The 27,717-nt window shown below is 38.4% G+C and overlaps 2 protein-coding genes across 2 annotated transcripts in view; one reads left to right on the top strand and one right to left on the bottom strand.

Moving 5' to 3' along the window:
• The first annotated feature begins 3,092 nt into the window (after positions 1-3,092).
• FAM237B (family with sequence similarity 237 member B) lies at positions 3,093-5,566 on the top strand. Its single transcript, XM_063453141.1, has 2 exons — positions 3,093-3,111; positions 5,128-5,566. The coding sequence occupies exon 2, from the start codon at positions 5,144-5,146 to the stop codon at positions 5,564-5,566; it is 423 nt and encodes a 140-aa protein (XP_063309211.1). The 5' UTR covers positions 3,093-3,111; positions 5,128-5,143.
• Positions 5,567-7,617: 2,051 nt separating this feature from the next.
• Positions 7,618-27,717, bottom strand: part of CFAP69 (cilia and flagella associated protein 69) — a 45,807-nt gene continuing 25,707 nt past the window's right edge. The window contains exons 14-23 of the mRNA XM_063452499.1: positions 27,453-27,571; positions 25,850-25,968; positions 25,157-25,238; positions 18,264-18,456; positions 17,787-17,924; positions 11,729-11,805; positions 10,714-10,911; positions 9,757-9,843; positions 9,160-9,264; positions 7,618-7,914 (exon numbers count right to left, since the gene is read on the bottom strand). Of these exons, the coding sequence (XP_063308569.1) occupies positions 7,753-7,914; positions 9,160-9,264; positions 9,757-9,843; positions 10,714-10,911; positions 11,729-11,805; positions 17,787-17,924; positions 18,264-18,456; positions 25,157-25,238; positions 25,850-25,968; positions 27,453-27,571 (1,280 nt within the window). The 3' untranslated portion in view covers positions 7,618-7,752. The remainder of the gene's footprint in view (positions 7,915-9,159; positions 9,265-9,756; positions 9,844-10,713; positions 10,912-11,728; positions 11,806-17,786; positions 17,925-18,263; positions 18,457-25,156; positions 25,239-25,849; positions 25,969-27,452; positions 27,572-27,717) is intronic.

Here is a 27,717-nt window from a genome sequence, read left to right on the forward strand (position 1 = left end):
CAATTTAAATGGAAAGCCCCTCATTCATAGGAGCTCTAACATACAGGTGTAATAATGTATAACATGGGTTTCAGAGCAACAACAGCTACAGACTTTGAGAAGTCCCTTCTGGGCATAGAAACTAGAGAAATCATATTGCCCTAACTATCCCAGAGACCCCAAGCTTGACATACAGTGTGTCTCAGACTTTGTTCTGCATTTCTACAAATTCCCTTAGAAATGGAGACTATTAAACACAGCATTTTCCCTAATTATCCCAGAGACCCCCAGCTTGACATACAGTGTGTCTCAGACTTTATTCTGCATTTCGAAAAATTCCCTTAGAAATGGAGACTATTAAACACAGCATTTTTTAAATTAAAGCATGGGCTATTATCCAAAAGGATCGTTGTTACTGGTAATGCTGTATTAAAAATAAAACGTGATTCCTTTCTGTGCTCATTTGCATATCACACTGGGAATGCTGGGATAGTTGTGATTTTTCAAGTTTCTATGCTCACGACTGACCCCTCAGAGTCCAACTCGAGATACGCAGGTGATGCAATAACAGGGATTTTTCGTATCATGCAATGAGCATGTGCACAGGTAACGTGCACATGCTCAAGGTAAGCCACACAATGACTAAAACCAACTACTATAGACACTGTCCATTCACATATTAACAACTTGGATGTAAATGCATGCTTTTTAGAGCACCCACACATGGACAGTAAAAATGGCTCACCCTGCAAATGCGCACTTGTTTCGTAATTGCTTTGATCATGATAGATGCAGGAGAAAATAACAGTGTATGCAATATGGATTTGTTAAAAATAACATCAGATGGTAATTCCCTGTAGCTAAAGGTGAGATATTATAGTTAGGAAACCGGTGTTAAACGCTAATGTTTGTAACAGCCATTTTAGTGATAAGCAGCTTGTCGTTAACATTTACTGACAACAAAAGGCAGGGGGAGCCCTGGGATGTAGGACAGAGACACAGAGGGTGAAATATAGAACTGTAACACCTCCATACCCCCTAGACCCTCCAAAGGAGGCGCAGTAAACCTTAGCGAATTAGACAACTAGGGGTCATGCAAAATGAAGTCCAACCACAAACGCATGTAAATACCCAGCCACATAACCCCTGATGTGTACGCTTAGATGGGGGTAGCAGCCTGAAGGATGTATTTATTCACTGGGCGGCTGTTTATTAATGCAACCGCTCATTTCACACCACAGTACCTCCCAATACAAAAAGGACAGTGGGTGGGCAGGCCTTGAAGGTTGTGTGACTCCCCAAAAAGCCTATGGCTACCCATAGAAGAGACGTGCCAGCGAGGTGTGAATCTCTCAGTTCGGTACTAGTATGCTCCGCACAAGCTTGTATAATTATGCACTTGCGCTGCGCTGGCTGGGGGGCAGTTAACTGGTGGCTCTAGAGATGAGATACAAGGAACCAAAAATCCTGTAGGAGAAGCCAGATGTCTCCATAGACTGAAGCGTGGCCTGATACAGGATCACTCAACTGATGCTCTGAAAATGAGTGTGGTCTACATCAGTGTTTCCCAACCCAGTCCTCAAGGCACACCTACCAGTCCAGGATTTAAGGATTACCCAGTTTTGTCTAAGGTGTTTTTAGAAAAAAAAAAAGAAAAAACACCTTAGACAAAACTGGGTAATCCTTAAATCCTGGACTGGTAGGTGTGCCTTGAGGACTGGGTTGGGAAACACTGGTCTACAAGACTTTGCTTAGCACCGGAGATCTAACCAGATTCTCCTAAAGCAGAATCCTAGAAACAGAGTATGTGGTCATAGGCGTCCAGCAAGACCCAGGTAAATTGTCAAATCATGCTAAAATGCTTTAACATTTTCTACTGGGACAGCACCAGAGCCAGATCACTCCTAGCACTATAACCACTACAGCATTCTGTTGTGGTTATTATAGTGCTTGGAGTGTTTATTTAATATTAGCTTTGATTGTCATGAGATCCCAGTTATCAAGCTGCTCAAAAGCAATTTAAAACAAGATTGGAGCAGTCCCATGATAACTTCCCTTAACCTCGGAGGGTTCCGATCACAGAATGCTCAATTGATTAGTTAGGTAACCCCCAAATACAGGCTACACATATTATGCCACCTGGTCATAGTCGTTTTATTGTACATTGGTCCATAACTTTGATGGCAACATATCTCCAGTGGTGTTGTTCATTGGGAAATATTAAGGATATCCCAGACTTGGCAACAACAGTCTCCATAACATGCATCACATTTAACATACTTTATTCCAGTCACAAAGTTATTGTGGCACTTAATGCCACACTTCTGTTGAGTAATGTTTGATGTCACCAATTGTAGCCATCTTGTCTCTGTAGTTACTGCACTGTTATCAGATAATATGACTGCATTGTTATTTCAATCCCTTTTTGTTTCACCTAAAATATTTAAAAACCTATAAATAAAGAAATTTTTAAAAATGGAGAAATTTGCTCAAATATTTCTTGTGCCATAACCATTATAATATGCGGTAGTAATTATGGTGTTTAGAGCATCCTGTAAATAAAATCTTTAAGTAATTTTTACCTTTAATATATTTTATTTGAAAATTAATGTTAAAAAAATCCATATTCTGACCTTTCCACATGCTGTACCTTGCCTATTATTATTTGTCTAATTGACCAATTAGGAATTCTTCCTATAGTGCCTAACTCTTGTGCAAAATATATATCCTACGTCATGCATTATAATAAATGATCATGACTGCAGTACGAATAATATGACATTTTGTCTTGCTGCCTATTTGCAATCCTCTTTGCTCACAGTAATGATCTCAGCACAAGACATTCTACAATACAAACACTATTGACTCAGACATAAATTCTATCCCCTTTGTTGTCATGCAGGGATGTGGGTGGGGCTATAATATAAATATTCACTAGGGTACCAAGTCTGTAGTTCTCATTCACTGATCAGAAGCTCCGATAGGTCTGTCTATCAGAAACTGCTGAAAACTCTCTGTCTACCTCATTGTCTTTGTCTGTCTATCATTGTATCATAAACTAATGAGTTTTACATGTTTTAATATCATAAAATATTTTTGTCTTACAGGTGAAATTTCATTTATCCTCAATCTGTAAGTACATTTAACTTATTTTTTTATGCCTGCTTTTAGAAGAATTTTCTTCTTTTTCTATACTGTACATTTTATGAGTTTTTTTTTTTTTATTGTATTATTGTTATTTATTTTGGTTGTTTTTTGTACAAACCCAATAAGACAGAAAAAGTCAACACCTAGAAAGTGGGTGAGGAGTGAGTCTACATATGGCTGATTTATAGCTTTAGGTTTTTATAGTTACGTGCATTATGAGCCTTTTGTAATCTCTCAAAATAGATAGACATAGCTCTTTCAATCTTTAAGTTATATCGGCTTTGTAAACGTTGTATATACGGCTACAGGAAAATGCTGGTGTTACAAAATCATATTTTCCAGTTTTTTTTTTTTTTACTAAAGTGAGAATTCAAAGTGAATTTCAAATTTAAGGCCAGAACTAAAAGCATAGTTGACTTAGAGAATTTTTTAATTTTTGGCTATTTTGACCTTAAATGTGAAATTCATATTGAATTCTGACTTTAATAATCCTGAAAGTGATATCAAAGTTTACGATATGGTAAATCGATGCAAAGAGCTCATCTTTTGTTTGTATAGTATATATTTTAAGAAAATAGCACCACATGTTTAGCTTGGCAATTGCCCACATGTAGATAAGAGAACTAAGCACTCATACACTGCATTATATTGTGTACCAAAAATGCTTGCCTATTCAGAGGAAAATAGTATATGTCAAGAAAAAAGTAGTTACAAAATCAATTTTGGATCACTAAAGCATAGGCTGAAACAGAAAACAGGGCACAGCACTCATATTATAGTCCTTTTATTGAATATGTAAACTGAATAGTTCAAAGCCTCTGACAGACATAGATCACGTATATGAATCTCATATTTCCAGCTCATTCTTTTTTATATGTTTTATTTCATTATCTAGATATCTGAATATTATCATGATCTATCACATACTTCTTTAATGATGCTTTTCATATAAACATAAAAATAAAGTGTTGCATGCTAGGGATGGGGTCAACATGCTACAAAGCAGCTGAATCTTTTGACACGCTCAAAATGCTTGAGCCTAATTTCCCTAAGGTACGGGAGAGAAGAAAAGTGCTAAATAGAAATTGTGTTATGCTTGAGCGAAGTACCTGTAATTCTAGCACAAAAAGTACTTTTTAAATGCATTTAAAAAACAGCTGATTGTACTTTTCATATTTGAATAAAACTGTAGTTTGACAATACAGCTGCCTTCTGAAAAGGCACACTAGGGACATTTTTTATATTTCCTTTAATAAAACTGATAGCTGCAAAAGCCATCACGGTCTAAATGTGCGCCACAACATTTTTGAAATGCTGAAAATGGTTCCTGAACCGTGAGCTACTTATAATAAAGGACCATTCCACTGCCCAAATACAAATCAATGTTTAGTGCATATACCTATAATAAAAACATGCATGCATCTAATTAACTTGTTTCATTAGGGTTATGTCTACAAACATTTTACGAAAGCTGCAGATCTCTCCTCTGCTTTCTTTGCAAGCCCTCCTCTTCTAACCACACCCAGATTTCTGTGGCTGTCCAATCACAGACTTCTCTATGCAGTTCAGTGAAAGATTTTGCAAGACAGGTGCGCTGGGCAAATTATGCCTCTTGAGCTTAGTTGAACTGAGCTAAACAAACCAGGAAGTAACAGGACATGTTGTCTGAGCCAGCAAGACGTGTAACAAGATTAATTTGCCAATTATCTATTGAAATCTGCACTTTCTGAAAAAAAAAATTGAAAAAAAGAGGACACGCTTCACGCATAAAGCACTTCAGCAACCTATCCTAGCAACAGATTTTATTATAGTAATCTATTTGGTTAAACATTTATATTGTGGTATCTAATTTGAATAGTAGTATACATTTAATATCATAAACATCCTCCAAAATTAATTAGCAATCAGACGAAATATTTAAAATCATTTCACCAAACATTCAACACACTATTTTCTAACCATGACTATTCACTGCGAAATTGTTAAATCTCTTATTTGCAGGTACTTTATCCAGGGCATGGAACCTACAGGTAGCAAAAGGTACATTAATCTCATGTGCATCCTAATGATAGGCTCTGTCAGTGCACGGTCAATTTACCACAAAGAAGTTCACGGCCATCCACATGCTGGGAACCTGGGTGAGATTGACCACGAGTGCTGGGATGCCTCATCACGCAAGCTGGTGGAAATGAAAAAGCTCAGAGTTTCAGATACAATCATAGGCCTTTGGGATTTCATGATATATTTGAAAGAATCCACTAACCCCAAGCACAATACGCTCTTTGATGGCCTAGCACAGAACTTCTGGGATATATACGTGGATTGTGTCCTCTCAAGATCACATGGAGTTGGCAGAAGACAATTAACAAGTCCAAATCATTTGTATAAACTACATCAACCATTGATAGTTAATTTCAGGAAAGACTGGTTGTTCACTTAATAAGGTTGAGTGAAACAAATTAAACTTGTGTATATATTGTATTTTGTAATATTGCCTTCTTTTTTTGTATGTGCTTTAAAACAGATAATAGTGTGAAGAATGTTCAGGATCCCGGGTAATGATTTGGTATTAGAGTGAATTATTTTAATCATTAATGAGTGGCTGAATAATGAGCAGTTGTTTTTATAATATGGATGTTGTACATATGAAGGTCAGCTGTTAACATTAAAGACAGCCGATGCGGATACTAACTGGATTATTCACTAAAATGAGATTCAAGATGAATTTCAAATTTAAGGTCAAAATAGCTGAACTCATCTAACTATCTAAATCAGCTATGCTTTCAGTTTGGCTACTCTGGCCTTGAATTTGAAATTCTCACTTAAGTAAATAACCCTGTAGAAGGGTGTGTTTGAACTGGGAGCAATCTTGAATCATCATCTTCCACTAGGGGACAGAGTTTTCCAAATCAACATGTACCATGCTTATCGCACTTCTATCTACAGTTCTGGTGAAACATAGCGTTTAACTGTGTGAGAGTGAGTGACACTATGTTGATTACAATTGGCCAATAACAAATTTTCAGATAGAAAACAGCCTTAAGTGAAATCCTTTCTTCAATGGTCACTGTACTTACTCATCTTCACACCCCCATCATAGGGTTGGAATATGTAGCTCAGAAGAAGAAATATACAAAAAATGTAGTGCACTTCCAGAATGTAGTAAAAAAGAAATTTAATAACTTACACATAAGCTTAAAACAAATCTCATATCACCACTGGGCATCCTACGCGTTTCGTCCTAAAACCGGACTTCCTCTGGGACTTGGTGGATCAGTAACAACAGAATTATCTACATTTACTACATTCTGGAAGTGCATTAAATTTTTTGTATATTTCTTCTTCTGAGCTACATATTCCAACCCTATGAAGGGGGTGTGAAGATGAGAAAGTACAGTGACCATTGAAGAAAGGATTTCACTTAAGGCTATTTTCCATCTGAAAATTTGTGAGTGGCCAATTGTAATCAACACATTGTCACTCACTCTCGCACAGTTAAACGCTATGTTTTTCCATTTTATCTGTATTTAGCAGATTATCCCCTATTCTATTTGTATATATTTGCTGAAGACAGGAGGAAGTCTTTGGGGACCTATATGGATACTTCACCTATTACAGGGAAGTTCCGGTTTGTTTTAAATCATACACTTTTTGTATGGGGCTGTGTTCACATATTCTGTTTGTATACAGTTCTGGTGACAATGTTTTGTTACATATTTATAATCCATAAAAAAGGTTCTGTCAATTAAATATGCCTTTACATGAATCGGTTTAAAATGAAACACAGCAGACTTTATTTTCATCTAACCAAGCTACAGTCAAATAAATTATTTGTAGTTGAGTTTAATACTCATGACAACAGATGCACTATCAAATAATCTAGAGATTGCCGATCAGTATGAAGAATAATGAATAAAATATTATTTTATTTCATAAATATCACGTATTTGCCAGGAAATTGTTAAAATATTAATGGCGTTACAACTCAGTAACACATAACAAAGTATCATAGTAATATCTATAAGGAAGTCAATAAACCACATATATACATTTTAAAGTGTTCTAAAAAGTTAATTATTTTATACAACCCATTGTATTTGTATAGCTGTTTATGCAGTAATTCAGATACATAACTACACACATGCCCACACGCTCATATAACCATATATATTTGGTTAAATCTAGTTCTTTCAAGCAGAGATGAGTACGATAGCTTGGAAGATGTAAACAGAAATGATTATTGACATGAAGCTAATGGCCTACAACCCTGGCACAGTTGAGGTGGTGGGACACACTTCCTGTGATTCTAAACCCACCTACTGGCTGGCTTAGAACCATGGTAAGCCAACTTCAACAGCCCGGAATGCCAAATGTTATCCATCAGAAATATATGACAGGATTTTCAGACACAAAATGTTATGATTATGCAAGAGAATAAGAGAGGCAGATATCAGGTCATCTTGCAAACTCTTGGATTGTTAAAAATATTTAGAAAAATGGCCAGGCTAGATTGCCTGTGTGGTTCTCATCTGCCTTCTAAATTTATATCCACTGTACATGAAGTGCATCTATAAATAGGTTACTTGTAAATAAAATGAAATGGAACATAGTTTATTTGAGAGACACCTAGTCTATGCTGTGTTGGTTGAACATTTTAACACTCATGGTCTTCTGCAGAGCTCCGCCACGTATGGAAACTCTTTTTACAGCGATATCTGTGTCTGCTAGTGGCCCTCCAATGAGATGGGAAGGTGTACTTTCTACAGTCACCAGACGGCCGGAGGCAACCTAAAAAGTAAATAGAGATTATAACTTAGAAGAACAGGTTGCATGTATTGACACAAGAGAAGTCATATTTATTTGGCAAGTTCACGTTGAAATCCTATTTTTTACCCTGATTAATACTGGAATAAATATATTCAATTTGAAAATAGGAAATTATATATACTTTGGTATGAGTCTGAGAAAATGTATTCACTAAAATCTGTATTGATATGTCTACATTTAAAAAATGTACAGACTTTTTCTACAGTACTGGTATTTTTTAAAATGAATAGAGAACGTGGATGCAGCCAAGCACACTAATTTTCAATGAACCAACAAGTATTACTCAATTCACAAACATATAATCAGGTTTCATCGTGATAATCTATTGCTAGTATGTCTGAACCCAAGATATTAATTCATGTTAGCAGGCTTTCAGTTATTTTATCTATAGGATCAGCAAGGGAAATCAAGATTGTCTTCACTGTCTATGGAGTCTACATACTGACCAGTGTTTCCCATAAAAAAAAAAAAAACATTACCAATCACTTACACTGTACATTCCACTGAAATCAAGGGTTCATCAGTGAACCCAGTCATAGAGAAAGTCACATGCAATAGATAATTATCTAATAGAGCCTCAGTGCATTTTCAAAACTAGCATTTGAATTCATGTAAAAAATCCCATCTCTACTTTAAAAACACTGATCACTAATCAAAATCTGACTTTGATTTACAATTGTCTTTTCTTAAGTTGCTTTACAGTGTATTTAGCTGTGTGCTAGAAGATGTCACACACTGCACGTCATTTTGTGCTTAAATCAATTCTCCAGTAAACATAATAGTTATAAATAAAAAAAAATAGACTTGTGGATTGCAAAACCTTAAATGTATGCATTTCAAAATCGATGTGTCATTTTTGAAAAGTAACCTAACTGCAGGTATAAATATGACACATTTAAAAGATGTGATGATCCACTAAATATAAACACACACAAACAATTGATGTACAGAAGACGCTTTGAGCTTGCATCAAACAAATCCTGCAGATGGCTTGGCTTAATGACCACAGTATACACAATTCTCCTTTCAACGACATAATAACACATTGCGTAAAAGCCACTATTTGCTACAGGCAGTAGCAAAAACATTTACTTTGCTTTGATCCATAGACGATTATTATATAACACTTTGTAAATACGCTAAAGTTAATTCACTGTTTACAATGTTTTCCAAACAGAAGGTAAATGCCCCTTCATTATTACTTACTGTGGTATTAAGATGGGGAATTTGAGTTGAATGGATAATGGCATTTTTTGGTCTCGCTTTAGGCCTAGAAGATTCTATAGATTTTTCCTGCAGGCGCTTTGCTTTCTAAAATATTAAATAAAGCAATAAAAAAAAAGACCAAATTATAGATGTGGTATAATTCACTAAAGCATTTGGAGAACTAGCAAGGGCCAAATTGGCAGAAATACGTTTCTATCTGTTAAATATTGTCACATTCATAGGTAAAGCCTATGACACCTATATTTGTACCAAGAAATAGCACAGGATACTATGGATAACATCTTATATGGGAAGCTGAAACTGTATTTAGAACATAGGATTCATAAAAACATCATATTCTTTGAGGATCTACAATAGAAATGAATAAAAATACATAGAAAATAACCCAGAAAACCTTGCACCAAAGTAAACAACAGTAATAGATCATGCTATAGATACAGACTATTCTCAGGAGAACAATGTAAGACACTAATAATAATTATAGTAGGATTCTGAAACCTCCACAAGAATTTTTATAAAGATGCTTGACCACTAATATCGGTACATAACATGAATTTGTACAACACAAAATATTACCTTTAAAGACTCATAATTTGATGTCCGAGCAAGGAAATTATCCCAAGATTTCATGACTAATTCAATCTGCTTGTTGTTTGATTTCATCTGCATAAGAAGAAATAATATATAATATTGACAATGACACTTGATGAGTTAAAAAGAAATGATCAGTTTTTTTGTTTCTGCTGAATGTAGAGGGAATAATTAACATTTTTAAACACACACGCACACAATTTTGCAGTGATTTTCATAGACCTTGTGTAACTGGTGATGTAACTATGGTAAAGAAAGACCACAGACTTGTATTCCTCTGCATTCTTTCTGTACAGAATGCTGCACAGATTTCAAGGGGGTGAGAAAACAACTAAACTTGTTGTGCAGGAGTGGGTATCAGAGGGGCAAGATTCTCTTCCTCAAAACAGCCTATGATTGGCTGCCCATTGCTAGAGTAGAGTCGGTAGTGTTAGTTTGTTAGTTTCATTGAGATGAAGATGTTTTGAATAAAGAGTCCTTTTGAAGCAGCTTTGATGCTGTCTGCAGCATCTCAGAATGGTTTAGTAAATGGTGTCCCAGCCACTTTAAAATGTGTACAGCAGGTTAGTGAAGACAGAGGAAAGGCAGATTTACTTACAATATTTTGTATTATTTTAACCTGTGGTTGACCATGGCACAACACATTAAATAGTTTTACTAGCCTTTTATAGGAGGAGGTGTTTTTACTGGCTGTTATACAAGTTCATTTAATAACATTGAATTCAATTCAGAATTTTAGGCAAAAATAGCCAAATCAAAAAAAGCTGTGTTGAATTCCCAACAGCTCACACATCAGTGAATAAACCTTGTTTGTGGTTAGTGCTCAACTGCAAAACACAAAATGATTTCCACTGAATGGCAAATCTTGCTGCATTGGAGTATTATTTCCCTCTCTCTCTATATATATATATATATATAAATCATAGATGGACTTAGTGCTACCTCTGCATATGTTTGCTGTTCTTCTTGAAGTTCAGTTTGTTGCTGGTTTTCAATTATTTCTGTCTGGTGAGAGGCAACAGTTTTACTAATGTTTTCTGTAGCTTTTGCAATAACGTCCAAGACTTCCTGATCAGAGGTTACTGGTTTAATATTCTCAGCTTTCAGCTCTTCTCTGATTTCACGCCAAACTTCTCCAACCTTCAACAAAAAAAAAATAGTAAGAGGTGAGTTTAAAAAGCTTTATGATCACTTTATGATCTTTATGAAAAAGCTTTATGATCGCGTAATATTTTATTCTACTTAGTGATCATGCCAAATGCAGATTAGAATCGATTTATTAGAGGCAGACATCCATCTTTTTTTTAGTGCTGAGCACGTCACGCCAAAATATGGCAATTAATAGTGTCCTTAAAAACATGTAAATAGTGTGGAAGAATAATACTCGTTAGATAGACTAAGTCATTTACGAAAAGAAGAGGACATGTCTCATATAATCTCCGATCCAGTACTAGCACTTTATTTGGTATAACACATTACGAAAATAAAGTAGCTCGATCCTCATTTTCATACAGGGCACCACAACTATGGAATAACCTCACAGACACAATTAAATCTTCTTCCACACTAAAATCCTTCAAGAAATCACTGTAATCATGGTTGATTATATTTCTTACCTGTTATGTGTTAAATTTATATATGTGTATTTTAATATGACTTTGCATTTTTAATATTATACTGTACCCTGTAACAATGCAATGTTTGTGGGCCCAGGACATACAACGAGAGAAATATCAATGTATCCTTCCTGGTAAAATATTTTATAAATAAATAAGAAAATAATTTATGAATGTGACTGTGCACTCACAGCACAGCATCTGCAAGCATACTAGGCTCACGTAAATGGCATAAACATACAGTGGGGGTTTAGAAGGCTGTCAGGGATTGAGCGATGTAGTCTAAGGACGTATTTACACAGTATTCCCTCAATACAATACAAAGTTGGTGCTATACTTACTTTAAAATCAAGATATCTACTAATCACACTAAGTGTGACATAATCTAGTGTTGATAAACCCGGCAGGTTGTCAAAACCTAAAAAACAAAACAAAAAAAGAAGTCATATTTCTAAATCATATGATTAATATAAAAAAAGCTACTTCAAGTTAAAAGTAATGATTGGAAACAGTGATCTTCATTCAACAGCTAACAATTTAATCTGCTAAATTTAACGCTAATATAGATCCTGAAGAGGAGCATACTGGAGTCAATAAATTGTTTAATTTAGTCGCAAAACTTCAGTTTTCATAGAAACGTAGGTTTATTTAGAAAAGTACAGTATAAAAAAGTTGCCTAACTGACACTGAACGTGTCAAATTTATTTTAACCCCTTAACGACGAGTGACGGACGAGGTCCGTCACTCAGGGGAAACCCTTAACGACGAGTGACGGACCTTGTCCGTCACGCGGTAAAATTAACCCCAGATCGCCGCGATCGCGGGGTTAATGGTGCTCAGGTCTGCCTCTGTATTAGAGGCAGACCAGGAGCACCGGATCGGGCTGTCCCAGCACATGTGCCCGCTCTGACAGCATGTCAGAGCGGGCACATGTGCTGTGTATACTCACCTTCCGCCTCCCTGCACTTCCGGGTTCAGTGTGAAGTGCAGGGAGACGGATCAGTGCTGATCTGCTTCCCTGTGTAAAAAAAAAATAAAGTTTATTTAAAATCCCACCCCCCTTTACCATTTTAATACAAAATTAACCCCTTCCCTGCCAATTGATCACTGACTACAGTGATCAATTGGCAGGGATTGCATTTTACTATGATCTGATTTTTTTTTTTAGCCCTGAGGGTTAATTCTTTTTTTTTTTTTTTTTAACCCTCAGGGGTTAAATTTATTTTATTAATTAATTTAAGTATTTTTAAATTATATATTTAGTTAGCTGGGGAGGGTGGAAGTTAGTGGGGAATTGGGGGATTTGGTGTTAGGCTAACTAGGGGTTAACGTTTAAAAAAGTTTTAAAATAAGCTTTAAAAAGTTAAAAATTAAGCTAGAAAAAGTTTTAATAACGTTTAAGTAAAAAAAAAAAAAAACACCCCCCTTTACCCAGTCCAAATAAAAATTAACCCCTTCCCTGCCCGTCGATCACTGCCTACAGTGATCAAAACACAGATCACAGTATTATACTGTGATCTCATTTTTTTTAACCCCTGACGATTAACTTTTATTTATTTTTTAATCCTCAGGGGTTCAATTTATTTAATTAACTAATTTAAATATTGTATAATTAAATATTTTTTTCTAGCTGGGGTGGGTGGGAGTTATGGGAAAATTGGGAATTTACTGTTAGTGCTGCTTACTGCTAGTTAGGGGTTGATGGTAAAAAAAAAAAGCTTAGAAAAATTTAAAATCTGTAAAAAAAGTTTTAACCCCTTAAAGACCAAACTTCTGGAATAAAAGGGAATCATGACATGTCACACACGTCATGTGTCCTTAAGGGGTTAAGAAAGTTTAGGAAAGTTTAAAAAAATTAATAAGCAAAACAAAAGTTTAAAAAATAGTTTTAAAAAGTAAAAAAAGTAAAAAAAAAAGTTACAAAATACATTTAAAAACGCTCATTACCACTACACCTAGAACAAACTAGATAAAAAATGATCGCACGCTAAGGTTCAAAATATGCCTTTTGAATTACCCCAGGGTGTATTCTTTAATAAAAAGTATGTGTTTGTGGGGAAGTTTCAATAACCAACCATCTAAACTACTCCAAATTGGAACATGGACACAGCGTAAAACTTCAAAGATAGAAAAAAACTGAATGGCTGCGTCTCAAATGTGCCCCTTCAACATCCACATATACCTGGCAAAGTTACATACAGGGGTATTGCTGTACTCAGACCACATAGCTGAGCAACATATGAAGTATTATACAGTCATAGCACACATAAGATTTGCTAAATATACTGTGCAAACTCACTTTGTGTGTCAAAAAGGCAGAAAAAACGCTTATTACCACTACACCAGGTACAAGCTAGCGGAAAAATGATCCCACGCTAAGGTTCAAAATATGCCTTTTGAAATACCCTGGGATGTCTTCTTTAAGAAATGGTATGGCTTTATGAGGTATTTGGATCATATAGCCTGGTAAAATACTCTAAAATGGGACATGGGCACAGCGTAAAAATTTAAAGTTTGAAAAAAAACTGGAATGGCTGTGTCCCAAATGTGCCCCTCCAATGTCCACATATACCTGGCAAAGGTACATACGGGGGTATTTTTGTACTCAGCCGACATAGCTGAGCAACATATGAAGTATTATAGAGTGGTGGTACACATAAGGTTTGCAAAATATACTGTGCAAACTCACTTTGTGTGTCAAAAAGGCAGAAAAAACGCTTATTACCACTGCACTTGGTACAAGCTAGCGGAAAAATGATCCCACGTGGGGTGTCTACTTTAAGAAATGGTAGGCCTTTGTGGGGTAGTTTGAATTTAAAACCTGCGAAGATGCTTGGAAATTGCACATAGGCCCAGCGTCAAAGTTCTGTAAAAACTGATATGGCTTGGTCTCCTATATGGCACTGTAGCTTCACGAAATAGTGCCAAAGACATACAATGGGGGTGTCCTTTTACTCAGAAGACTTAGCTGAGCATAATTTGGGGGGTTTGAACTTAGTGGCACATATGAAATATACAAAATGCCCAGCAAAAATGCAATCCGTATGTAAAAAATGCACAAAATTATTTTTTACCACATACTTTGGCATATATTGGTAAAAAAATGGGGGCATGTTAAGGCACAATATGCACCTTATGAGATACCCTGGAGTGTCTACTTTTAGAAATGGTAGGCCTTTGTGGGTTTTTTTTTTAACAGTCAAACTACTATAGTACCCCAAATGGAAGCATAGGCTCATTAAATCAGTTTCTCAAAATTCGACTGTGAATACTGAAAAGGACAGGTCTCCTATATGGCACTGTAGCTTCACAAAATAGTGCCAAAGACATACAATGGGGGTGTCATTTTACTCAGCAGATGTAACTGAACACAAAATAAAACTTTGTACAGGAAAAGCACACACCAACTTTACAAAATACACATGAGAAGTTCTTTGTTATAAGTTTGTGTGCCAAAACGCCCCAAAAACACAATTTTACTCCAATATTTAGCAGAGATTGGCGGTGAAATGGCTAAGTAGAAAGTGTCAAAACAACCTTAGGTAAATGGCCTGTGGTGTCTACTTTATATAAATATATACTTTTGTGTGGCAATTTTGTTTTCTTTTATGGCTATTAAGCTTACAAGACAAACATACTAAATTATAAAATCACTCAACATTAAGTTTATTTTACTCCTTGTGCTTTGTGACCTGTAACTACCAAAACAAACTTAAAATCCCAGACACATTATATATTCTGTAAATCAGAACAACTAAATTAATTTATTTTTAATTACTTTCCTTAACCTGCACTAATTGTGCACACGTTATTATTGCAAAAACTGTAAACAAAAAACACGAAATTTTTAATTTTTTTTGCATTTTTCTGTATTTTTTTTTATAATAAATAAGCATGTATATATATATATATATATGTTACATCAAATTAAAACCCTTTCTGCCCTTTAAAAAACACAAATAAATGCAATTAATTAGTCAAATGCAAAAAATTAAAAAAATGCCGTTGTCATTAAGTGAAAGACAAGCTTCCGAAGCTCTGTCCTTAAGGGGTTAAGGAGATGTGCATTTGCATATAACCAATGTATCAGTTCAACTACCTTGACATATGAAGAAAAGTTTGGTAATGGGACTGAAATGGTGAATGTATACTGTTGCACAGCTGTAAAAAACAAATGACGTTATCTTGTTGATTTTGAAGTCCTATGAGTGTGTTCTTCACTTTGGCTGAGATCATCAGACTTGATGATCTCAGCCAATCTAATACTTTCCCATAGGAAAGCATTGGGAGGCTATTGTGCATGTGTGGCAAAAAGTTGCGTGGCGGGGGGCGGGGCTGAACACCCAAGATGGTCGGACATGCCGCTCTTAAGCTACTGCTGATTTGGGCCTAAAATCGGTATACACAGCATGAAACCTTGCCCACTGGTGCCCGATGCTGAATGCAGATCGACAACCAGGCAATCTACGCTGACAAACACCCGGATCGCACCAAATCTCCCTACATACTTACCACGTCCGGTGGAGGTTATCCTGCTCCCCACTGGGGAAGCTAACATCTCCACAGGCCTTCAACAAAGTTTTGTTGAAGACCGCGTGGTGGAGTCAAGATGGCCACCATGCATACATCTCACCAAGTTAATGCAGGCTCTGGGAGCCAGGAATGGAGGGAGCAATTCAAGGCAAAGTTCTAAGCGCACTTCTCGCAACCCTGCTAAGCCAACAGACCCACATTAGCAAGCAACCATAGCAGACCATCACCATCCTTCGGGGTCCGAAGCCTGTCAGGCACTCACCCCTCTTGCCGCTCCAACGATCACACCAGCTAACCCAGCTCCCCACTCTTCTTCTGTGCTGGGGGCCCATAAGGAGGGACATCCAGGCAGCCATCCATATACCCCTTGGAGAAACTGAGTCACAGAGACCCTGCAGGCTCAAGATTCAGCCTCTCGGAGAAGGCAGATCAATGGACACAAGGCACAAGCCCTCACCAAGGCCCGGAGCTCTAGTTGTGGGGTAACCCAGAAAGAAGACATACCCCACCTAATGCAGTATGTAAACAAGCAGATTCGGCACAGTAGTCTGGTGGAGGGGTCACATAGCAATCCTGACAAGACTCTGAAATGCAGAGTTTGCCCTGCTTGTGGCATAGGGTGATCTACCACAGTGACACCCCACACATGTTCTGCTCCAACTTCTATTGCTTAAGAGTTCTTCTTAAAAATGTGTACCTTCTCCCTCCCCCTTTTTTTCTGTACCCTCCCCTTTTTCTTTTGTTATTGAAAACCAATAAACTCAATAAATAAAAAATAAAAAATGTGTACCTTATGCTTTAATTTTATTTGCCTCATGATCTCTCTCTCACTGTTGTCTACCCAGTGGTATTAACATACAATCACATTGTCAGTTAGAGCAGCCTGTTGATTGATTAATTCTATTCTCTCTTCCCTGACAAGTCTTTGCTTTATCATTTTGTTTTTTGTTATTATAAAACAAGTGGAGTATTTTGACATCTCTCAACCTCACTATAACTATTTTTGTATATACTCTTGTCTACACTCATATGAAATGTCACTGTATGCCTGTCTGTTATACTTTGCACATATAAAATAAAGAATGTAAAAAAAAAAAAAAAAGCTGCGTGACCAATCACTATCTCCATGGAGAACGCTCAGCGCCTCCATGCAGACCCAATTTAATATAGTTCCCCATCCCCCCATTCTAATATCCTGCCCACAAATCCAATACATTGCCCCCAAATCCAATACACTGCCCCCTCCCTCCGTTCTTATACCCTGCCCCCTCCACTTAACCTAATACACTGCCCCCCTTCCTTCCACTCCAATACACTGCCACCTACACTCTAATTGAATACACTACCCCCACTCCCACCACTCTAATTGAATACATTGCCCTCCCTCCCCAATGAACAACACTGTCCCCCCCTTTCTGCACTCTAATACTCTGCCCCTTCCCTTCTCCAAATTAATACACTGCCCTCGCCCCAATTTAACACACTTCCCTCCTTCCCACCAATCTAATACAATGCCCCCTCCCTCAACTTAATACACTGCCCTCCCCTCAATTTAACACATGGCCCCCTTCTCCCACCACTCTAATACACTGCCCCCCCCCTCACACCACTCTAATACACTGCCCACTACCTCCCCCCACCCCAAATTAATACATTGCAGTACTTTATTGTGGCTGGTTGCAGCCACAGCACAAAGGGGTCCCAGGGAAGGCAGCCGCAAAGATATTCATTGTGGGACGCAATTTTGACATGCTTGCTCTAAGGTGATTGAATATTTATAAATGAAATTATATTAACAAAACTGTGCCTCTAGGTCTGTTTTCATTATTGGCACTTTAAGTGAAACATTTAAGATGAAGAACTCACCAATTTTAGAAAATATGGAATAAAGTTTTGCTCTAGTGTTCTCAGCCACTTCAATGATTGCAATACTGAAAGAGTTAGCAGGCACTGGTGTCACCTCCTGAGCTTCCTGGAACTGTCCAACTAAAGGTTTCTTCACATCTAGATGGTTTTATAAAGGCGATACTTGGTTAGATTCAATCAGTATTTATCATTTTTTCCATTTAACTGATGCTGTATTGGAAATAAATCCATACATAATGCTGTCAGTAGAAATCCAGAGAGACAGGATCTAATGCAACAAACCACAATCAGCATCAAACAGAACAAATAAAGATTTCTATTGTCCTAGATTTGACCGTGTCAGTTACCAGAGTAAGTCCAAACAGCTCCTCTTTGATTAGTGGCGAATGTGTGATTAATTAGAATTCCACCTTAAAGGGAAGTGGGAATTATGTAATAAGTAATTTTTTAAAAATAGTTTTTAGAATAAAAGTTTACCAATAATACGTCCATATTCATCTCGTCTTACGCCCAGTTCTTCCTCTTCTTCCTTCCACAGCTGCAGAAGAAGCTTAGCGGCTGTCTCATTCCCCTTCCCTCGCCATGTTGCAATATGTGGAATAGTTTTAGGATTGTCACAAAATTCCACCAAGATTCCAAGCACTATGTTGATCATGTTTTTCACATTTAACTATTGGGAAGAATACGAGACAACAAAATAAACTTTGTGTCAAATAGCTGACAAACATCTACGGTATTAAAAATAAAAAAACAAGTGAGTGAGTACTTTCATTTCAGAATTATTACGTGTTAAACATCACACATAAAACTAATAACGCTGGTATTTCTCATGAGTTGATTATATCAAGAGGAATATAGTTCATTGTAGTATAAGTCTTTAACTTCATAAGTCTGGAACATTTTTATTTTTGATTATACATGTAAGGTAACCAATTTCTTGCTACAGCTCACGGCAGTGTGACAGTACTGTGGAGGTCTGGTATGTAGTTCTTTCTCCACTATGGGGATTTTTTAGTTTTGTGCTTTTTTTTTTTTGCAACATTAGTTTTTTTTTTGTTTTAATTCTGCATTTTGTCTTAATGCTGCAAATGTAGCTCCTGTACCGCGGACTGGACCAGAGCTTGGCCACGCTACAGTAGAGGTAGGGGAGGGAGAGAGTCCACTAGGGGAGGGAGGGGGGTGTAGGAGAGACCACTAAAAATGCTTCCGACTCCAATGTGGCAAAACTTTCCCCACAGCATGCGGTTGCATTTTTAGACAGTCAGCAGGTGGAAGAATGTGATATCACATCACAGTACCCACTGCCTATTTCAATGTTAGCCTACTGCAAATATACTTGTGTATCTGGGTGTCTGGAGCCAGCTAGCTATGCTCTGTCTGTCCCTCAAATATATCAATGTGAGAGCCACTTTGTTGCAGCTCATGTCCTATTCTTCGTTCTCAGAGAGTGGGTCTGTGCAGTAAACAGCTGCTGTTTAACTACAGCCCGATATATCAAGGGTGACAATTGGTAAATTAATCTCAGCTTTAGGATTGCCAGATAATGATGAGATTTAGTTATCGAATGAACATTTTTTAAAATGTAATCCTAAGTAAAAGTAAGCATTTCTGATAGACATCATCCCTAAATCAAATGTGTGTCTGTCATCCCTTCCCACACGTGTTGCAGTCTCGTGCTGTGGCAGAAGCAGCCACAAGAGACTGTTACTTAAACTGTTATATGTTATTCGAACTACCTGTCACTGAATGTACCGTGTATTTTACCAGCCTGTTAATGTAATCGGTTCCCGAATCAGATATACGTAGCCGGTTCGGGAACCGATTGAAAGTACCGAATGCAAGACCACCCTGCTGTGGTCGTGTGCCTCCCATTAATCGAAAGAAACAATGTTGCAAGTACCGTAATTGAATTCGTGGGTGGCCGCCGTTCGCCTAATCTCCACGTGGCGGCGGCCATCTTAACTGCCGAACAGCGGTGTTTGGTCGTCGAGCGTCTGGAACTAAAATCGGACGCTCGACTAACCAGACACCGCTCAGACCTCCAGGATCACCAAAACGTACGATCCAAACTGCCGAACGGCCCGCCGTTCGGTAGTTTGAATTTCCCAGACTAGGGGATTCATCCGAACGAAAGATTAGAGTCGGATGGCTGAAATGTTCGGTACTTTCTGTTCAGTGAAGTAGACCGACTACAGGGCCAGAATCTATGGAGCTGATTTCGGCTACTGAATCCCTGCAGTCGGTCAAATCTTTAAATGTCTGTAACTCCCGAACCCCTGGTCTGATCTGGGTGAATTTTGAATATGTTGCTCACCCAGAGCAGACCTACCAGGGGACCCCTCATTTGTCACCGTACCCCCTGTATTTAGGGGACATCCAGAAACTGGGGAAAACTCTGTTCCCACTAATGAGCTTAACTGTTAATCTAAGGGGAGGAGAGGGAGAGGAGGTGACTACGATGTGATTGGTTATTTTAAGTTACCTCCCTTGCATGGGAAAAGGACATAAAAGCAAATGTGTGAATAAAGCTGGCAGTTGACCTCCAAGCTATGTGTCGTCTAGTTCTTGGAGGGAAGGGATTGTAACTACGCTACCTGTTTTATACCTGTCTTGGATTGTTGTTCCTGTCTACCAGCGGAGCTACCTTGGATCATACCTCTACTCCGCTACACGTGCCAACTGTTTTCACAGAATGGATCAAACCTGTCAAACTTCTAGGTGCTCTGTATTTTTATGTGGCAGTATAGAGCGGATAAAAGTCAGAGACTGCATGGAGTTTTCATACAAGTAAAATGATGGCTCTATGTCAGACAATTCTTGAGAGGACTTGCAATCGGCCACAAGATGGAGCCAAAGTGCCATTACCGGAGGAAAATAAAATAAACTAAAATATTCATATTTTAAAAGCTTTTACAGAAACATTAATGAAGACCTGACTGGATGGCTAGACAGGACTAGGGGTCCACTATATGGCAACAGGTTGACTGATGCAACCGACTGTCCTATTTGACAAGTCAGCACACCAGAAGGGGAAAGTACCCTAGAGTCCAGCATGTTAAAGATGGAAACCCTGAAATAAGAGAATAAAACCCTTACACTGACTAAAAAACAACAACAACTATATAGAAACAATATAGAAAATATAGACACCATGATCCCTGTTGTGACATTAAACAATTGTGTTATGCGGGGGGAATCAAAATGTTCTTCCTTTCTTTGGCCTCCAAAGGTGACATTATATAACGAACTTGTTCTATACAGTCAACTGCTATCAGTGTGTGGCATTACTACTTGCCTCCGCTGGGCCGCGCAGAACCCCTCCTGCTGCGCAGTCCGACCGCTCCACGCGACCGCGCGGATCTCCCTCGATCCTAGCCAACCTCCACCTCCCGCGCGGTATAACTGAACTACGCGGCCGCGCGGTAAGATGTGTATATATAGATGTGGACATGGCGTCACGCCCACTCTTAAAGTGGCCATGTCATCACTGCGATCCTAATCTGTTTAGAATCGCAGTGATGACGTGTACCTATCAGAACATAGGTAAGCCTATTTAAGGCTTGTTTTACCCCTTATTCATTGCCATATCGTGGTTTCTGTTAGAACCTCGTTTAGTGCTCATTCTCTTGTGATTTTCTGTGTTTGACCTCGGCTTCGTATTTGACTCGTGATTTCTGGTATCCTGACCCCGGCTTCGTATTTGACTTGTGATTTCTGGTATCCTGACCCCGGCTTCGTATTTGACTTATGATTTCTGGTATCCTAATCCCGGCTTTGTCTTGACTCTGAGTATTCCTGTTATTCCTGTCCTTGATTTATTCTTGACCCTGATTCTTGTTGTTTAGTCACGTTAAATCAGGCCATTCTAAGGCTCGGTACCACCTTTTGTGGTTTCCTCTTTCCTGCGTGTTGGGTTAACACTCCCGTGACATAGTGAAATATGGTTTGGGAGAGGGAATACAGATATGGAGTTGTGAAGGGGTGACATAGAGGTCTTAAGAGGCATATGTAATTGACAGGGCCGGCGCATCCTATAGAGAGCCTCTGGTGGCTGCAGCACTGCCCAGGCTGGCGTGTCCATGAGAGATTGGCAGGAAGGAAGCGCACAGCGCACCCTCCTCCCAGTCCCTCAGTGTAGCGTGGCTGAGCTCCTCTCTGGTCCGCAGTACAGGAGCATCCATTTTCTGTACCCGGATGGACTGCACTTCCTGTAAGTCCAGCTGTGCACAGGAAACAGAAGCTCCTGTACCGCGGACTGGACCAGAGCTTGGCCACGCTACAATAGAGGTAGGGGAGGGAGAGAGTCCACTAGGGGAGGGAGAGAGGTGTAGAAGAGGCCACTAAGGGGGGGGGGGGGGGGGGGTTGAGGAGAGACCACTATGGGAGGTGATGGATAAGAGACCACTATGGGAGGGGATAGAGAAGAGACCACTATGGGAGGTAGAGGGGGTGAAGGAGAGACCACTATGGGAGTGTGGGGGGTGAGGAGAGACCACTAAGGGAGGTAGGGGGGAGTGAGGAGAGACCACTAAGGGTGAGGGGTGAGGAGAGACTACTAAGGGAGGAGGGTGGAGAAGAGAAAGAGACCACTAGGGGGGGAAGGAGGGAGTGAGGAGTGAACACTAAGGGAGGGAGTGGGGTTGGAGGAGAGACCACAAGGGGATGGGATGGGGGGAGATTAGTGCCCACTAAAGGAGGGAGGGGGTGGGGTGAGAAGAGTCCACTAAGGAAAGGGGAGAGGAGAGGCCACTAAGGGTGGGGGAAAGGAAAGGCCACTATGGGAAGGGTGGCAGAGGATAGACCACTAAGGGGGAGGAGGGAGAGGAGAGACCACTAAGAGTGGGAGGGAGGAGAGACAACAAGGGGGGATAAGAGAGACCACTGGGGGGGAGGAGAGACCACTAATGGAAAGGGGGGAGGGGTGGAGAGAACACTAATGGAAAGGGAGGGGTGGGGGAACAGCCCTTATCCTACCCCAAAAAAACTCTCTCTTTCACACTACACACAATGCTTCCCGATACATACAAAGAAACACACAATGCATCCCTACACACACACACACACACACACACACCTTACACACAAAGACAATGCATCCCTTACATAAACAGAAACATACCTTGCATCCTTTACACATACAAACACAGATTCACACAATGCATCCCTTACACACAACCAGAAAAACACAATACATCCCCTTACACACAAACTTACACTGCATCCACTACACAAACTGGTATCCCTATACACTACATTCCATAAGCACACACTGTAGAGATCCTCTACAATAACACATAACACATCCCCTACACACTCCACTCCCTGTGAGCGAACTCATTGGCGGAACATGTAGGTGGACTTATGGGCATACTGACCGTCAGGTCCTGGGGCCCAGACCTTAAGCTGTATAAGGGGCCACAAAAAATGGAGCTGCTTCCTGTTCCTACAGGACATTAATTTTTGTAACCACAGTTACAAACAGCCTCCAGAGAGCCTGTTCTACACCAGACCAGTGGAGCCAGACTGCCACCAGAGCCCATCATCATCCTCATCTGGTTGTAAGTAGGCAATCTAGTATATTATTTGTGACACTAATCTCTCATTTACCTCACATTAAAGGGACACTATAGTCCCCAGAACCACTGCAGCTTAATGTAGTGGTTCTGGTGTCTATAGCCTGTCCCTGCAGGCTTTTTAATTTAAACAAACACTGTGTGTAGCACTGGCGTTGGTTCATATGGCATATCATATCGGTGGGGCATTGTGGTGTAACAAGGGGGGGGGGGGGACAGCAAATTTTTCTTTGACTAGGGCGGCAAAAATCCTTGCACTGGCCCTGGGGATTGATATGTGGGTATGTGGAATTAGAGGATATGTGGGCATGTGGAAGAGAGGAGGAGATGTGGGTAGGAGGAGGGTGAAGAGATGTGGGGATTGGAAGGGGAAGAGATGTAGGGATGTGAATGGGAAGAGATGTGTGGATTGGAAGGGAAGAGATGTGGCTTTGTGGAGAAGGAAGATATGTGAGGAAGTGGAAGGGAAGAGATACAGATATGTAAAAGGGGAAGAGATGTGGGGATGCAGAATGGGAAGAGATGTGGGTATGTGGAAGGGGAAGAGATGTAGATAAGTAAGTAAAAGGGAAGAGATGTTTGGCTGTGGAAGGGGGAAAGACGTGGAGATGTGAGGATTTGGAAGAGAAGGGGAATATATGTGGGTATGTGGAAGGGAAGGGGAATATATGTGGGTATGTGGAAGGGAAGGGGAATATATGTGGGTATGTGGAAGGGAAGGGGAATATATGTGGGTATGTGGAAGGGAAGGGGAATATATGTGGGTATGTGGAAGGGAAGGGGAATATATGTGGGTATGTGGAAGGGAAGGGGAATATATGTGGGTATGTGGAAGGGAAGGGGAATATATGTGGATATGTGGAAGGGAAGGGGAATATATGTGGATATGTGGAAGGGGAGGAGGACAGGGATGAGATGTGGGGAGGTGGAGGGGAAAGAGATTTGGGGAGGTAGAGGGGAAAGAGATTTGGGGAGGTAAAGGAGGGAGGGTGAAGAGATGTGGCGAGGGAAGAGATGCAGATAAGTATAATAAAAGGGGAAGAGATGTTGGGCTGCAAAAGGGGAAGAGACGTGCAGATATGAAAGGGGAAGAGACGTGGGGATGTGGAAGACTGGAAGAGTAAGAAACGTGGGGATGTGGAAAGGGAAGAGATGTGGGGATGTGGAAAGGGAAGAGATGTGGGGATGTGGAAGGGGGAGAGATGTGGGAAGGGAGAGGGGGGAGACTGGGAAGAGATGTGGAAGCGGAGGGTGAGAAATTTTGTGTGCGTGCATATATTTTTCTTTGGATAAACTGTAGTTCTAGTATCTCTCTACCCATTTCCCCATTTCCTTAACCCCTTAAACACCAAACTTCTGGAATAAAATGGAATCATGACATGTCACACACGTCATGTGTCCTTAAGGGGTTAAAACAAAATGTGCTGTGCACACATATGATACAAAGTATGGATTTGTAAGAATATAAGTTTTTAAATCTACTCAATGTAATTGTGTTACCACCAATTAGAACAATATATATTGTTTGTAAAAGTACTGCATTATTAATGTTTTATTTTATTATATACATCCACTAATGTCAGATATTTATATTTTGAATTATATCTTGCTAGTTCATTAAGTGGTTAATAGGGCTGGGTGAAAACGTTTCCAATGAAAAGTTACTGTCCAGATGTAATTGTATCATATTAGTTTACTTTAAACAAAAACCATAACATAACATTAACATAAAAACCAAAAACTATATGACGCAAGTCCATGAACAAATGGGCATTTAAAATATGCTTTTATACTTACAGCTAATAAATCCAGAATTATAAACATGCCTTCTTTTTCAAGGAAATAGTCCTCTGATGAGAAACATCCTATAATACAGCACCTCAAAATAAAAAATAACAAGTAATTTAGTCAAATTATACTACACTGAATATTAAGTAGAGAGAGAGCGAGAGAGGGATAGAAATAGAGAGATAGAGAGGGAGGGAAGAAGGGAGGAAGGAAGGAAGTTGGAAATATTCGGGCTGAGAGGTTTATGGGTGAAAAATTGCAAGGTAAACGTGAGCTACAAATTGAGATATAAAAAATAAACAAAAAACATTACGATAAATACTTTGAAACAGGCAAGCAGGTTTTCTTAACCAGGGTAGTGTGCGTGATTTCAGTTCTTTCCCTACATCCTGCTAATCAGGAATGAAATTGTGTAGCAATAAACATAAGACGTATGGCTTTTTTTTCCAGCCTGTTTTTGGTTTAAACGTCACGTTTACTTCATTTTCTGGTCGTAAAATAGCACATGTATGTATAATTCTGGGGTTGTGGCTCATTGTTTTTTGTTCCTATTAAAAAGGGCCGAAAGGAATCAACTTCCCTGGTAAGTAAGTCTGCAGAACTGACAGTAGGTGTGTCTTAATATACATGAGCATCCATATAATTTGATATCATATACTCGATATCATATACTCATAATCATCACATATTTTAGATGCTTACCAAATACAGTCCAATGTGCAAAAGATCAGTTTGTTGTGACCTAGGCCGCTATAGAATTTAGAGGAATCCATCTTGAGCAACTGGAGTAACAGGTCTACCCCATCTGTGCCAAATAACTCCTAAAATTCCAAAATGGGGAAATAATGACAATGGGAGTGTTTTTAACAAACACCAGAACTACAATACATGAAATAGAAGTATATGGATTTGACAGAACTATATCCATATAACACACAGATTCATATTTTTTTCTGTCTTCTGTGGTTTCATTTTATGTACATGCAAATGTTGCCTATATATATTTTTTTTTATTTCAGTTAAATTAAAGCGCAGCACGTAGGTAATCCATTAATACAAACACTGGTTTATTTCATCAAATTCTCAGTTTATCAATTAAATGTTAATCAGGACAACTAAACAATAATACTGCGGTTGTCTAAATAAAAAAAAAATAGTAGATTACTCATGTCATTTGGTGAATTAACTGGTGACATAGATGACAGAATTTGAAGAGGTTATTGTTAGTAGTGTGACTTTAATTATAATTTTTATAGAACAGATATATGATATGCATTGTGAGTATATACATCTAAGCACTATCACTTTAATTGTTTAGTATTGACACTGCATTTTTTGAATTGTGTTTATCACGTTAATTTATATATATATATATATATATATATATACATACAAAATACAGAATACAGCGCACTCGCTTATCTACTAAACAATGATTTCAAATCTTAGAGATTGTAATATTTTTATTTAAAAAAACCCAAAAATATGGGGTTTAGTTCCATTATATGATCATACATTGCATAAGCCTGCCAACTATGTAAAAGTACCCCATATTTGGCAGGTCCTATTCTAGTAGCAGCCTAATGCTTGCTCTTATGAGATTAATCCACTTACTTGGGAAATGCTTCCTTACTGGGACTCTCTTCAAGTCAAGGCTAAATAGGGTCCTGGAATGAGGCACCTGTAACAGGGAGGGGTGCAAAACCAAGGAGTTGGCCTGGGTTTTGTTTATATATATATATATATATATATATATATATATATATATATATATATATATATATATATATATATATATATATATATATATATATAACAATGCTCTTAGAAAAGATTATTTAAATACACTTCAGTGTATTTAGCACTAGCACTATTTAATTTGTCTCCCACGTTGCAATTAGTGTAGGACCCACCGGTATTGGGGTACTGTGAAGTAGTGGTGGGCTTAACTCAATATGGCCATAAGGTGGAACTGAATACCCACATTTGTTTGCTGAGATTGTTAATTTTAAGAAGCCTTATAAAATTTTAAAATGTATTTTTATGTGTGCACTGTTCCTTAATCTGTATTATAGATGGCAGAATTGGCCATCTATAATACAGACAGATATGATTATTATAATTATGTTAGATTTAATGTGAAAGTTACTCACTATGATATTGAATATACTTTGCATATATTGTGTACCCTATTTTCAGTTCAGAAATAATTATGTTTAAAAGATACAATAAATAGTTATATTCAATACGGAATCATTTTAAACAATTTGCAGGTCTTTGCTGCAGTGGGCTGTTTGATGCAAACCTTTTTATGAAGATCGTTTTCACATGCAGTGGATAATATGAACAGTATGTCCGCTTGAATTTCCAGAAGAACACCGTCTTCTTTCCCATCCACATCAGTCAATAATTTCCTCAATATTCCTTATCATTAAAAAAAAAAAAAATTAAAAAAAAATCCAGATTTGATTATAAATTAAACACTTTCTTAAATCATCAAAAACCAATATCACTCTTACTGGAAAAAAACCTGTTCATTTAATTTAAATCTAGCACAATCTAAATGAAAA

This window comes from Pelobates fuscus, chromosome 4 (assembly GCF_036172605.1).
Source record: "Pelobates fuscus isolate aPelFus1 chromosome 4, aPelFus1.pri, whole genome shotgun sequence".
NCBI classification, from domain to species: domain Eukaryota; kingdom Metazoa; phylum Chordata; class Amphibia; order Anura; family Pelobatidae; genus Pelobates; species Pelobates fuscus.

Bases quoted from the DNA above. Each gene is read 5' to 3' on its own strand.
- FAM237B (XM_063453141.1), top strand. From the start codon at position 5,144: ATGGAACCTACAGGTAGCAAAAGGTACATTAATCTCATGTGCATCCTA.